The sequence below is a fragment of the Oncorhynchus nerka genome, linkage group LG9b (genome assembly GCF_034236695.1).
Source record: "Oncorhynchus nerka isolate Pitt River linkage group LG9b, Oner_Uvic_2.0, whole genome shotgun sequence".
NCBI lineage: Eukaryota > Metazoa > Chordata > Actinopteri > Salmoniformes > Salmonidae > Oncorhynchus > Oncorhynchus nerka.
This window is the reverse complement of record NC_088424.1, coordinates 14,122,335-14,137,119: the sequence shown is the minus strand read 5'-3', so window position 1 is coordinate 14,137,119 and position 14,785 is coordinate 14,122,335. Positions and strand designations below refer to the sequence as shown.

The following is a 14,785-nucleotide window of genomic DNA, read 5'->3' as shown; positions in this document are numbered from 1 at the left end:
CATTTTGTACATGTCATGTCAGGGTAAAGCACATAGCTACAGAACTGGTGCCAGGCTAGGGAAAGTTAAACCAGAGTTATGAAAGCTTCTGGCATTATGGTGACATTTGAAAGAACTAAGACTGCAGTGTATCTCAGGAGTCTCTGACATGAAATGATTTGTATAACACCTTGAATAGCGTAAAGTTGTGAAGAAAGACTATCTTTAAAGTTATCATTATCTTCTCCTGTTATCCTGTCTTTTGTATTTTTAACATAGTTCCGTTATACAGTACCATGGTATTGGTATATGATTGATGGTAGCCCACATTGGCACATTTGGGTCTGAACTGTGGTAAACTCAACTGTTTAATTTGATGGCCTTTACAAACAGCTCCTGCATCAGCTGGAGATAAGGAAATGTTTGCTCTCTGAAGAGCAAACAAGCAATTCAACAGTAATATTTCAACAGCAAACACTGCAGTACAATTTAATCACAAGTTAGTTTAAACGAGATTCAAGTCAATCTAATCGTACATGTTCACTTCTGAAGCGTCATTAGCATCAAGGATGTGCTTTTGGGTGTAGGTTATATATAACCAGATCAAATTCCAAAGAAATAAAGCTAGATGGGTTCTTCAGTTAGAACACTACAGCGAGAACATCATTTTGGGATTAAATCAAGCACAGATATAAAACAACAAACAGATAAAATAGGATCAAAGTTATTAATTGTGTTGCAGTCATTAAGGCTGCTCAGCCAAGCTGTGCCTGAGGCATGAAATGCTCTTCCAATAACTACTTTCACAGACGGTAGCTCACAAATGCACCCGTTGGCCTGTTGGTGAGACAGCTGTGCTGACAGCAGCAGTTGGGGTTACGATGTGCCAGTGACACTGTGCCTACTGGTTCTCTTATCATCCTGGGGTTGATGTCTAGCCCAGCTGGCACACATACAGTCAGGTCCATAATTATTGGCAGGTCCATCATTATTGGCACTCTTGATGAAGATGAGAAAGAAAATACTGTATAAAATAAAGCATTTCAAGACTGGGGTATTATTTTGTTCTCAAAAAAAGGGAAAATTACATTATTTTATACAAATACAATTGCTCAAAGAAATATATTTTATTTAAGAAGTAATAAAAAAAATATAAAAACGATAGGGGTTAAAATTTTTGGCACCCCTCTTTTCAATTTTTTCGAACCCTCCTCTGGCGAGGATAACAACACTGCCTGTTTCTAAAATGTTTAATGAGATTAGAGAACACATTGGGAGGGATCTTAGATCATTTCTCCATACAGAATATTTCCAGATCCTTGATATCCTTTGTCTGCGTTTATAGACTGCCTTCTTCAATTCAAACCACAGGCTTTCAAGGGGTTTCAAGCCCAGAGACTGAGATGGCCATTGCAAAATGTTGATTTTGTTGTAAAAAATTGCCAACAAGTGACATCAATAAGGGATCATAGCTTTCACCTGGTCAGTCTGTCATGGGAAAGAGCAGGTGTCCTTCATGTTTTGTACACTCAGTGTCAATGCCTAAGGCCGAGTACAATACAACGACACAGTGGCAGAATAAATTAAACCACACCTTTGTTACATCACAAAACCGGAGAGCAACCTCTGTCTGGTGAAGCCCACAAAGCATATTGCATGTAACAAACAGTTACATGACCTACAGTATGGTCAAGGAAGTGAATGTTTTCGATATTTTCGGACTACTAAACAACTATTGATTTAGAACCACGGAGAGTTACAGCAAGTCGTAAAGAAAACAATAGCTGCCTCTACTATTCCAGCATCATTTCAACTTCAGCATCAAAATAATCACCTCTGCTTCGTCTAATACAGTGACAACTAAAAGAAACCAAAAACAATTTAGTCCAATCAACGTAAGCTGAATATGATGTCCATGGTTCTGATTTTTGTGTGTGTATGCGTGCGTGCAAGTTGAAAAAACATGTTGACTCCCCCTACTTGTAGAGAAACGCCGATGCCATCCTCCTCTCTTTAATGTTGATGAAACGGTTTATGACTCTGTCATACCGTACACAATTTTTTAAAATGATGTCCTAGGCTACGTGGCTAAAGTACTTCCTCAGTAGCCTAACTTCCTTTCATGGGAAACGTTAGCTAGTTGACGTTGGCCTACTACATCTAGCTACATATTGAAGTTCCATCCTCTCAGTCCAGGGGCACAATATAAGAATTTACGGATGGATCAGAATCGCCTTTATAATCATTGGCCAGTACGGAGAATTAAGTAAAGCCACAAGTCTGAATCCCTATCTCCATCCATTGCTAATTTAGGAAAGTGCCAATTTTAGCTAGCTACCTAGCCACCGGAGGACGACAACACAATGAGATGCAACAAGTTGTTTCAGTCAATCACGTATTTCTCTCAATGCGATGTAATAGGAGTGAAGCCAAATCCAAACTCGCTTCCCTTGACACTTTTGTTGGTGCGCCAGGACCATTCACAGTTGAGCTCACTCAGTTAAGCTCAACACTGATTGGCTATTATTTTATACTTTTTTTATCAAGGGAGGCCAAATGCTCACTGGCTTCCCTTGTATTAAATACTATGGGCGGCAACAATGTCATGCTCTTTTTGACCAGACAACATTAGATAGATGGCCTACACATACAGAGACAGAGGGGCACTGTTTTACTCATTTGGATACTTTCTCCGGTGAGATACATTCAGCCTCTTGCGAATTGAAGGAAAATTATGAAACACACAGAGACAAAATAAAAATATATATGTTTTTCAATTTTTTTTCCTTTGGCACCCATGAATACATGTCACTGGATTTCTTGTATTACTTCTTTCTCTGAGCAATTGTATAAAATAATAGAATTTCCCGTTTCTTACATACAATATAGTCAATTTCATACAGTATTTTTTGCTAATCTTTATCAAGGGTGCCAATAATTATGGATCTGACTCTATCTATCTATATGATCAATGTTTTATGATCTAATGATGACTGGACAAGTTACCACAGGACATTAGGAGCTGACCCATTGTTCTATTGGTCTATTTACTGAATCTTGTCATAGTCTTGATATCTTCTAAATGATTCATTCCAAGGCTAGTCTTCTAATTAAAACCCAAATAGTACTAACCACCAAGCCCTTATGGACCTGAGATGGGACACCAGCACCTGGTGTACCACATTACCTTCCAATGTAGAAGAGAGAGAGAGAGATACCTTATCTGAGGTTTATGGAATTACCTAATACCATGAGAGTGTGGTCAAACTAATGACTGAATGAACAAATGAATGACACAATACACTGTTATAGAAATGTATTGATTTTATACTCGTTTTATAAAGTATATCAAATTAAACATTGCATGCATTTTAATACTTGTTTTGTACAGTATATCAAAGTAAACATTAATACAGATTACCAAAATGTATTTCATCCTAGCAGAGGGAATCTTTCAATGGAACTACAATGCACATTACTCTACTCAGTCGGTGTAGTTAGAGCCATTCAACATCACAGTAAATAGTGGCATTTACCAACTAACTACTGATAGTGAGGGTCACAAACAGAATTACCACTGCAATGTTGAATGATTTCACAGTTCAAAGATGGAGGTCGACAATAAGGATATAGTTATGATGATTAACTGGAAGATGCAGTAAATATTACTGATAACACTTATATGGAGTTCTACCAATGTCACTTTCGAAATGGGATGGGCGTTTCGCCAGTGCTACCATTCTGAGGCGATCACAAACCACTCTGTGGCTTTTGTTTTCAAAAATACATTAGAACAATACATTGCAGCCTGTACATCATTGTGGCTTCAATTCTTAAATATACAATATGTACAATTTACATGATTAAGAAAGTAGATGAGTGGAGTCCGTCTTACTGAGTTTTCAGTTTGTATCGAAAGTCAACGTCATAGGTGGGTTGCAGGATCCCCAGACCTGCACGTGATTGGTCGAGAGGAGGCACTTTAACGGCTGAGTCTAGGAGCTCCATGTTGAAGTAGGACAGAACCAGCGCCAGGAACTGCTTGATCTCATGCACGGCGAAGAAGCGCCCAGGGCACTTGGTCACCCCTGAGCCGAAAGGCATGTAGTAATACCTCAGCTTGCGTCCCTCCCTGTAGAACGTCGTCTTCTCCTGGCCGTTGTCATCAAGATATCTGTCGTATTTGTAGGTCTGTGGATTGAGAGGGGAGTTAGAGTAAAGACTGACACTCCTAACCCTAGTTATATGGCCTTTCATCTTTAAAGGGAAGACACTGAGCATCACTCACCAAGGGATCCTCATAAATCTTTGGGTCAAAGTGGAGCATCTGGGGGTAGAGGGCGATGACGTCATCTTTGCGGATGCGGTACGACTCCTGGTTATCAAGGTGAAGCAGGAAGTCCTCTTTGGCCACTCGGATGTTCATTGATGCGCTCGACAGACGCATGGCCTCTTTGATGATGCTGTCTGCAGGGTCAAGAAGACATGGTTCTTTATAATACCATATTCACTGGACAGCTTGACTTTCGTGTCAAACATGATTTTGGAAAAATATCTACTAAATCAGTTTTGGTATATTGCAGCTTCCCCTTACCAATTACAGGCATGTTGTCCAGGTCCTCCCGGGAGAGAGTGAGTTGTGGTTTACTAGGGTCGACACGCTGACCTGAACTCTCCAGAATATTCTTCACCTCCTCATTGGCTGCTTTCATAGCCTCAGGACTCCTGAAGAGGCAAGACAAGATGGAGGGTAAGTCAAACCATCAAGTTCAGACTATACAGATCATGTATCAAAATATTCCCAACATGCACTTTGGACCAGGTTGTTCTCTGCAGCTCTATGACATAAAGGGAATGCTATGTTTCTCCAATGAGTCGTTCTTGACACCTCTGTTATCACAGGAGTTACTGTGAGCTAGCACTAAGTCGCAGTCAGTAGTTGAGAATGACAATTTACTGTACAGGACTGTTACAAAATACATTGCTCAGCCCTTATCTCCACCCTAATGAGCACAGCATCTATGTTCAGCTGTTTGAACAAGATAGCTAAGCTGATACACCCCCCCACAATGCAGGAAATGCAAACTTGTATTGTATTTGAGTTTTTAAAAGGATTGACATTTCAGACTTGTTTTGCCCTAATGAAAAATATATCAACCCCTATAGAAATGTCCATGAATTGTAATCCACATAATAATTAAAATGTCCTGTTGCTGCAGGACACTTTTCCTGCTGTAGTAAGCTGGCTCAAATTAAGATCCAACATCTGTACATACCTAATCATGTGGAGCAGGCTCCAGAAGGCAGTCGGGAGCGTGTTGGCCTGCGAGGCCCACAGCAGAGCCACGTGGGTGCGGGCCTTGCTCAGGTCATTGAAGGTCGACAGGGTGTCATTCAGCAGCATGCGCAGTGAGATCAGGTCCGATACATTCTCACGTTTGCTCAAGTTCTCAGCCAGCATGGTCTTAGCCAGGTTCTCCCTTGCAGAGTGGGCACTCTTGAACACATGGATGGGCAACCCAGCCACCAACGCCGGGAAGATCTTGTCGAACTCCTTGAAGTTCTCCAGGGTGTTGAGGACCAAAGCCTTCTGGGCCTTCTGGCGCGCAGCATTCTTGTCGTTACCCAGATCCTTGCCGAAGAGTGTCAGGTAGCTCGACTCGAACATGACCTTGTAGCAGAAGGCGAAAATGCCATCCACGTCCCATCGATCCTTGCTGGGGCTGAGGGTGTCTGACTGCAGCATGACCGACTGCAGGTTCTCCATCATGGTCTCGATGAGCGAAGGGAGGGCTTCACCTTGCAAGGTCTTCATGAAGGTCTGGTGGAGGTTCTCTGTGGTGTAACCGTGTCTGGGGTCCATGCTGTCATGGCCGAAAGCCTGGGTGGAGACAAAGAGAGGTTTAATTTAAGACTCTTGAAAGCCTGCATTGACAGATATGGATATATTAACTCATCATCAGCAAATATTTAGTTGAACAACAATTCATAGTTAGGCATGTCTTTACCTTGACCGAGGTAGAGAAGTGAAACTTCTTCCAGTCCAGATGCCTGCCTTGGCGGATGACGGCGTGGTAGGAGAAAGGGTCGCACAGGAAGTGAAAGTACTTGCCAGCGATCTTGCAAGTGAAGATGTCCCCATATTTATTCTGTCGGCTCCGGAGAAACTCCAGGGGGTTGGCTCCAAACTGGACGGCACAGCCGAGGTATGGGATCAAACCATTTTCCACTGGTGGTTCACCTGGTTTTCTTGAAGAGCAACACCAATCATTTAGCATCATAGCAATGATAAAGCAATGCCCAAAGAAAGCCATCGGAAATACTTGAACATAGGAAACACAAAGGTGATGTTTAGACATGAGATGTTTAAAATACGTGAGTTAAGCAACATCCAAAGGACACCTAAAGATGTCCAGTGAATCCATACTTGTATCTGAACCTAATTTAAATGTTGTCTTATAAACACAAAGCAAAAAACAACAAGGTGATGTCAGAATCTAGTGATGTGCTCAAATGACAAAACTTTGGAAAGTTGTAAGTCACATCCAGCAGAACCAAACCCAATGCCACTGCAGCAATCTCAGAATAACACTACCACTTATACATAACTATCAGGTTTGTACAACAAAATAAAGTACCGCATGTCACGAAATTACAGCTGGCTTTTTTGGCAAGTAGACATCACTAAAGTCTCCATAAAAATGAATAACCTTTTGCAACATGGAACCCATTTATATTTTAAGAGCAATACAGGTGACACAAATAAAACCATATAACATCAAAGAAAGAAAACAATAAAAGGGTCAGCTGTAAATATGTTTGTTCAAATCAAATGTATTGATATAGCCCTTCGTACATCAGCTGATATCTCAAAGTGCTGTACAGAAACCCAGCCTAAAACCCCAAACAGCAAGCAACGCAGGTGTAGAAGCACGTTGTTGTACAATTTAAAAGGAATACCACACCCAAAACCTTCACATTATCAGACACATGTTCCATTCCACAATGTTATGCTGTGTTCTTCATTAGATTGTTGCCCATCAAACATTGAATACCATTCAACATTTTGAATGTAAAGACATTTTACTATAAAATGCGTGGGTCTCTGCTTACCTCTTACGGATCCCCAGAGCAAGCCACAGACAGCAGCAAAAGCTGATCACCACAACCCAAATCAAAGAGACAGTGATGATCATGGTTGCTTAAGATGCTCGTGGCAAATACCTGTGTGGAGAATAGACCAAAAGGTGCCTGGTGCTAGAGAGGGCTAATGGCCAGGTTTAGTGTTAACTCCCTGGCAGAGAGAACTCAGCTAGATGACAGTGGAGGTTCTGGAAACTGTGCTCGTGGAATCCTAAACTCTGATTCAGATTATTTATATGGTGCTCCACACAAGCCATGGGGAGGGACATGAAGCATAGGAGCAGTGGGGATGACTGATTGGCAAGTGCAGCCAAGACACCGCCCTCCTGTTACATGTTTGCCAGTGTTACCTATTACACTAGATGTCTCTAGGAAATCCATGGAGGTGTGTGTGTGAGTTGTACAATGGCCTTGACTGTAGTCCATGGACAACACCACCTGAAGGACAGCAGACTGTACCTGATAGCACCACTGGGTGGGCAAATAGATTTCAAGGTATTTGATGCTTTTTCTGTGTCCCACTCGCACTGTGTGTGTGTGTGTGTGTGTGTGTGTGTGTGTGTGTGTGTGTGTGTGTGTGTGTGTGTGTGTGTGTGTGTGTGTGTGTGTGTGTGTGTGTGTGTGTGCGCCTGTTTTGACCCGTTGAGACCAGTAACTAGGTGGAGGAGGCAAAGTATTATTTTTCAGCTACTCTTAGAACATAAATATCAAAACAATTCATATTGTTGCACTCAAGAGGTAATTATCTTGAACAATAACTGTTTCCCCATACCTCATCAACCCTCAGTATAGAACATTTACATGCAGTACATTATTATTAGCCTCAGGTGGTGACTAGTCCATTTCCAGCATTTTATAGAGAACAGCAGCTCTTGTATCTACCGTTTAGGAGATTTATCAGATATGTGGAACCTAGTATATAATTAGAGAGAAGTGAAATAGTCTCCAATGTCTCAACAGTATGTTAGGTTTGGATGATGTAAGCTTTTTTGGAAAGAGCCTCTCTACATGGTTGTTTTGGACAAGTGACTATGTCTGGACAAGTGACTGAGTCAGACACACATGCTTGAACAATAGGTACCCTGTCATGTCGGGATCTTTGTGGTTGAACATCACGTGTCATTTCATCAGTAAAGACTATGTAGTGCTGGAACTGAGTGACACTGCTCTTAAAATAGGGTTTCTTTCTCAAGATTAATTAATATTCAAAAGTGTAACAATTTGACCTCAGAGTGTGTGGATTTTCAGGATCTAAGTAAAATCTTGAAATTGTAAGAGGATTGTTGCATCTTTCCTCATACATTTTTACACAGGTGAATTCCCCCTATATTCTCCAAAACACATGATGATGCTCTGATGAAAATAACTAACTAAGATGTTAATTTATGTTCATCCATGTCTGCCTGACTGCCTACCAATGTAGTACTATACTTATTTTCTTCCCATTTCACCAAATGCAGCCACTATGCACACACAGCAGACAACTGACAGTTCAAGATGAAATCACGAGATTGATTAAAGAGGAACAGTTGGAATGAACCAGTGAAGATGTGAACAGGATGGGACTTGTCCACCTGATGGAACACTGAAATACCTGTGATGGTGTGTGTGTGTTTGTTTCAACCTTAAGTTAGCCGTTCACAAAAGAGATGACATGTATTTCACCTAACCGACAGTTTGAAAAGACTTGCTGACACAGGTTATGTCCTTATCCCTGGCGTCATGCCAACTGATTTCAAGTTTAAAGTATTGTTCATTGTTTGTATTATGTCCCTTGTGGTCTCAGATGGAAAGGAATTTTACTACATTTTTTATTGTAAACTTTACCATGTGAAACTTTAAAAACATTCCTTAATAGATGTACTAAAAAACAGACACTCAAATCAGTTGATCAGATGAATCTTTGAAAAATTCAAAAAAATTCTGCACTAACTCCCTACTTTACATAGCTTCAGATTTACTACACATGTGAGTCAAACCAAAAGCTCCTTCTGACCAGTGATGTGGTTGGATTGCATCACCACTTTCCTGCCCGCCTGCCCTTTGAGTTTAGACTGTAGTAACCTAAATCCATCCGCCTCCACACAGGTCACTCCTGGATAAAAGGTTACTCCCCTACCATGGTTGTGGCAACCTGTGGCTGATGGCTCTCATATCATTCAGTTAACAGTCAGGAAGGCCAACCATTCCTTAATTTGAGCTATCACCTAATGCTGGGATGGGCAACTTTGATGGGGGTGGGGGCCACAACAAATCTGAACTCGCAGTGGCTCGCAGGTCTGTGTACCCACATATGCGGTCAGAGCCAGCCCTAGCCTTTTGGGAGACCCTAAGCAAAATGTTGTGTATTTTACTATTCTTACTCTCAACAGTAAGTTGAGCCCCCGACTGAGTCTACCATTTTTGAGAATGGCTATGTTGGTGGTTGTGGATCCTGTTAATGCTTGTATTAGGTTGGTGTCACAATTTGTGACAGAATGCATTTATACACTACTCTGTCAGGCAGCTACAGTGCCTTCAGAATGTATTTATACACTACTCTGTCAGGCAGCTACAGTGCCTTCAGAATGTATTTATACACTACTCTGTCAGGCAGCTACAGTGCCTTCAGAATGTATTTATACACTACTCTGTCAGGCAGCTACAGTGCCTTCAGAATGTATTTATACACTACTCTGTCAGGCAGCTACAGTGCCTTCAGAATGTATTTATACACTACTCTGTCAGGCAGCTACAGTGCCTTCAGAATGTATTTATACACTACTCTGTCAGGCAGCTACAGTGCCTTCAGAATGTATTTATACACTACTCTGTCAGGCAGCTACAGTGCCTTCAGAATGTAGAATGTATTTATACACTACTCTGTCAGGCAGCTACAGTGCCTTCAGAATGTATTTATACACTACTCTGTCAGGCAGCTACAGTGCCTTCAGAATGTATTTATACACTACTCTGTCAGGCAGCTACAGTGCCTTCAGAATGTATTTATACACTACTCTGTCAGGCAGCTACAGTGCCTTCAGAATGTATTTATACACTACTCTGTCAGGCAGCTACAGTGCCTTCAGAATGTATTTATACACTACTCTGTCAGGCAGCTACAGTGCCTTCAGAATGTATTTATACACTACTCTGTCAGGCAGCTACAGTGCCTTCAGAATGTATTTATACACTACTCTGTCAGGCAGCTACAGTGCCTTCAGAATGTATTTATACACTACTCTGTCAGGCAGCTACAGTGCCTTCAGAATGTATTTATACACTACTCTGTCAGGCAGCTACAGTGCCTTCAGAATGTATTTATACACTACTCTGTCAGGCAGCTACAGTGCCTTCAGAATGTATTTATACACTACTCTGTCAGGCAGCTACAGTGCCTTCAGAATGTATTTATACACTACTCTGTCAGGCAGCTACAGTGCCTTCAGAATGTATTTATACACTACTCTGTCAGGCAGCTACAGTGCCTTCAGAATGTATTTATACACTACTCTGTCAGGCAGCTACAGTGCCTTCAGAATGTATTTATACACTACTCTGTCAGGCAGCTACAGTGCCTTCAGAATGTATTTATACACTACTCTGTCAGGCAGCTACAGTGCCTTCAGAATGTATTTATACACTACTCTGTCAGGCAGCTACAGTGCCTTCAGAATGTATTTATACACTACTCTGTCAGGCAGCTACAGTGCCTTCAGAATGTATTTATACACTACTCTGTCAGGCAGCTACAGTGCCTTCAGAATGTATTTATACACTACTCTGTCAGGCAGCTACAGTGCCTTCAGAATGTATTTATACACTACTCTGTCAGGCAGCTACAGTGCCTTCAGAATGTATTTATACACTACTCTGTCAGGCAGCTACAGTGCCTTCAGAATGTATTTATACACTACTCTGTCAGGCAGCTACAGTGCCTTCAGAATGTATTTATACACTACTCTGTCAGGCAGCTACAGTGCCTTCAGAATGTATTTATACACTACTCTGTCAGGCAGCTACAGTGCCTTCAGAATGTATTTATACACTACTCTGTCAGGCAGCTACAGTGCCTTCAGAATGTATTTATACACTACTCTGTCAGGCAGCTACAGTGCCTTCAGAATGTATTTTTATACACTACAGTGCCTGTCAGGCAGCTACAGTGCCTTCAGAATGTATTTATACACTACTCTGTCAGGCAGCTACAGTGCCTTCAGAATGTATTTATACACTACTCTGTCAGGCAGCTACAGTGCCTTCAGAATGTATTTATACACTACTCTGTCAGGCAGCTACAGTGCCTTCAGAATGTATTTATACACTACTCTGTCAGGCAGCTACAGTGCCTTCAGAATGTATTTATACACTACTCTGCAGCTACAGTGCCTTCAGAATGTATTTATACACTACTCTGTCAGGCAGCTACAGTGCTTCTTCAGAATGTATTTATACACTACTCTGTCAGGCAGCTACAGTGCTTCAGAGCTGTCAGGCAGCAGTGCCTTCAGAATGTATTTATACACTACTCTGTCAGGCAGCTACAGTGCCTTCAGAATGTATTTATACACTACTCTGTCAGGCAGCTACAGTGCCTTCAGAATGTATTTATACACTACTCTGTCAGGCAGCTACAGTGCCTTCAGAATGTATTTATACACTACTCTGTCAGGCAGCTACAGTGCCTTCAGAATGTATTTATACACTACTCTGTCAGGCAGCTACAGTGCCTTCAGAATGTATTTATACACTACTCTGTCAGGCAGCTACAGTGCCTTCAGAATGTATTTATACACTACTCTGTCAGGCAGCTACAGTGCCTTCAGAATGTATTTATACACTACTCTGTTAGGCAGCTACAGTGCCTTCAGAATGTATTTATACACTACTCTGTCAGGCAGCTACAGTGCCTTCAGAATGTATTTATACACTACTCTGTCAGGCAGCTACAGTGCCTTCAGAATGTATTTATACACTACTCTGTCAGGCAGCTACAGTGCCTTCAGAATGTAGTCACTCTGGATAAGAGCGTCTGCTAAATGACTTAAATGTAAATGTAATGTATTTATACACTACTCTGTCAGGCAGCTACAGTGCCTTCAGAATGTATTTATACACTACTCTGTTAGGCAGCTACAGTGCCTTCAGAATGTATTTATACACTACTCTGTCAGGCAGCTACAGTGCCTTCAGAATGTATTTATACACTACTCTGTCAGGCAGCTACAGTGCCTTCAGAATGTATTTATACACTACTCTGTCAGGCAGCTACAGTGCCTTCAGAATGTATTTATACACTACTCTGTCAGGCAGCTACAGTGCCTTCAGAATGTATTTATACACTACTCTGTCAGGCAGCTACAGTGCCTTCAGAATGTATTTATACACTACTCTGTCAGGCAGCTACAGTGCCTTCAGAATGTATTTATACACTACTCTGTCAGGCAGCTACAGTGCCTTCAGAATGTATTTATACACTACTCTGTCAGGCAGCTACAGTGCCTTCAGAATGTATTTACACCCCTTTACTTTTTCCACATTTTGTTGTGTTACAATTTCGGATTAAAATGGATCAATACAAAATAATCAAAGTGGAAGAAAATATGTAATTTAAAAAAAGATGAACAAAAAATTAAACACTAATAGTGTATCTGTAACGGTTTTCCTCCTGGGAAGGAGAGGCGGTCCAAAATGCAACGTGGTTGAAGTTCATGTTTTTTAATAAGAACTAAACATGAACATAATACAAAACAATAAACGTCGAAAACCCGAAACAGCCCTATCTGGTGCAACAAACACAAAGACAGGAAACAACCACCCACAAAACCCAACATAAAACAGGCTACCTAAATATGGTTCCCAATCAGAGACAATGACTAACACCTGCCTCTGATTGAGAACCATATCAGGCCAAACATAGAAATAGACAAACTAGACACACAACATAGAAGGCCCACTCAGATCACACCCTGACCAAACAAAACATAGAAACATACAAAGCAAACTATGGTCAGGGTGTGACAGTCCCCCCCCCCCAAGGTGCGGACTCTGGCCGCAAAACCTGAACCTATTGGGGAGGGTCTGGGTGGGCATCTGTCCGCGGTGGCGGCTCTGGTGCTGGACGTGGCCCCTACTTCACCATAGTCTTAGTCCGCTTCATTGTCCGCCTCCGTGGCCTCCTAACCACGGCGACCCTTCTACATGACCCCACTGGACTGAGGGGCAGCTCGGGACAGAGGGGCAGCTCGGGACAGAGGGGCAGCTCGGGACAGAGGGGCAGCTCGGGACAGAGGGGCTCTGGCGGATCCTGGCTGACTGGCGGATCCTGGCTGACTGACGGCTCTGGCGGATCCTGGCTGAGTGACGGCTCTGGCGGATCCTGGCTGACTGGGGGATCCTGGCTGACTGGCGGCTCTGGCGGATCCTGGCTGACTGGCGGATCCTGGCAGCTCCTTGCAGACTGGCGGCACTGGCGGCTCCTTGCAGACTGGCGGCACTGGCGGCTCCTTGCAGACTGGCGGCACTGGCGGCTCCCTGTAGACTGGCGGCACTGGCGGCTCCTTGCAGACTGGCGGCACTGGCGGCTCCCTGTAGACTGGCGGCACTGGCGGCTCCTTGCAGACTGGCGGCACTGGCGGCTCCCTGTAGACTGGCGGCACTGGCGGCTCCTTGCAGACTGGCGGCACTGGCGGCTCCTTACAGACTGGCGGCACTGGCGGCTCCTTGCAGACTGGTGGCACTGGTGGCTCCTTGCAGACTGGTGGATCCTTGCAGACCGGCGGCACTGGCGGCTCCTTGCAGACTGGCGGCACTGGCGGCTCCTTGCAGACTGGCGGCACTGGCGGCTCCTTGCAGACTGGCGGCACTGGCGGCTCCTTGCAGACTGGTGGCACTGGTGGCTCCTTGCAGACTGGCGGCTCCTTGCAGACCGGCGGCACTGGCGGCTCCTTGCAGACTGGCGGCACTGGCGGATCCTTGCAGACTGGCAGCACTGGCAGCTCCTTGCAGACTGGCGGCACTGGCGGCTCAGGACAGACGGAAGACTCTGATGGCGCTGGGCAGATGGGTAGCTCAGGCGGCGCTGGGCAGACTGGAGACTCCGGCAATGCTGGAGAGGAGGAAGGCTCCGGCAGCGCTGGAGAGGAGGAAGGCTCTGGCAGCGCTGGACGGAGGACCTCTGGCGCCTCTGGACTGAGGGGCAGAAGCTCTGGCAGCGCCAGACAGGCGGGAGACTCCGGCAGCGCTGGACAGGCGGGAGACTCCGGCAGTGCTGGAGAGGAGGAAGGCTCCGGCAGCACTGGATGGGCGGGAGCACCTGTAGGGATGAGACTGAGAGACAGCCTGGTGCGGGGGGCTGCCACCGGAGGGCTGGTGCGTGGAGGTGGTACTGGATAGACCGGACCGTGCAGGCGCACTGGAGCTCTTGAGCACCGAGCCTGCCCAACCTTACCTGGTTGAATGCTCCCGGTCGCCCTGCCAGTGCGGTGAGGTGGAATAGCCCGCACTGGGCTATGCAGGCGAACCGGGGACACCATGCGCAAGGCAGATGCCATGTAAGCCGGCCCAAGGAGACGCACTGGAGACCAGATGCGTAGAGCCGGCTTCATGGCACTTGGCTCGATGCCCACTCTAGCCCGGCCGATATGCGGAGCTGGTATGTACCGCACTGGGCTATGCACCCTCA

General features: G+C 44.2%; 1 protein-coding gene across 1 annotated transcript; it reads right to left on the bottom strand.

Moving 5' to 3' along the window:
- Positions 1-3,296: 3,296 nt before the first annotated feature.
- Positions 3,297-7,320, bottom strand: LOC115113922 (cytochrome P450 7A1-like). The gene is made up of 6 exons (XM_029641860.1): positions 7,093-7,320; positions 5,988-6,228; positions 5,256-5,860; positions 4,574-4,704; positions 4,268-4,446; positions 3,297-4,170 (listed from the first exon to the last, which is right to left on the bottom strand). The coding sequence occupies exons 1-6, from the start codon at positions 7,173-7,175 to the stop codon at positions 3,871-3,873; spliced, it is 1,539 nt and encodes a 512-aa protein (XP_029497720.1). The 5' UTR covers positions 7,176-7,320; the 3' UTR covers positions 3,297-3,870.
- Between the last annotated feature and the right edge of the window lie 7,465 nt (positions 7,321-14,785).

Excerpts from the sequence above, each read along its gene's own strand:
- LOC115113922 (XM_029641860.1), bottom strand. The coding sequence starts at position 7,175 with ATGATCATCACTGTCTCTTTGATTTGGGTTGTGGTGATCAGCTTTTGC. Across the intron at positions 6,229-7,092 it reads GCTCTGGGGATCCGTAAGAG|AAAACCAGGTGAACCACCAG; the intron begins GTAAGCAGAGAC and ends TTGCTCTTCAAG. Across the intron at positions 5,861-5,987 it reads ACTTCTCTACCTCGGTCAAG|GCTTTCGGCCATGACAGCAT; the intron begins GTAAAGACATGC and ends GTCTCCACCCAG.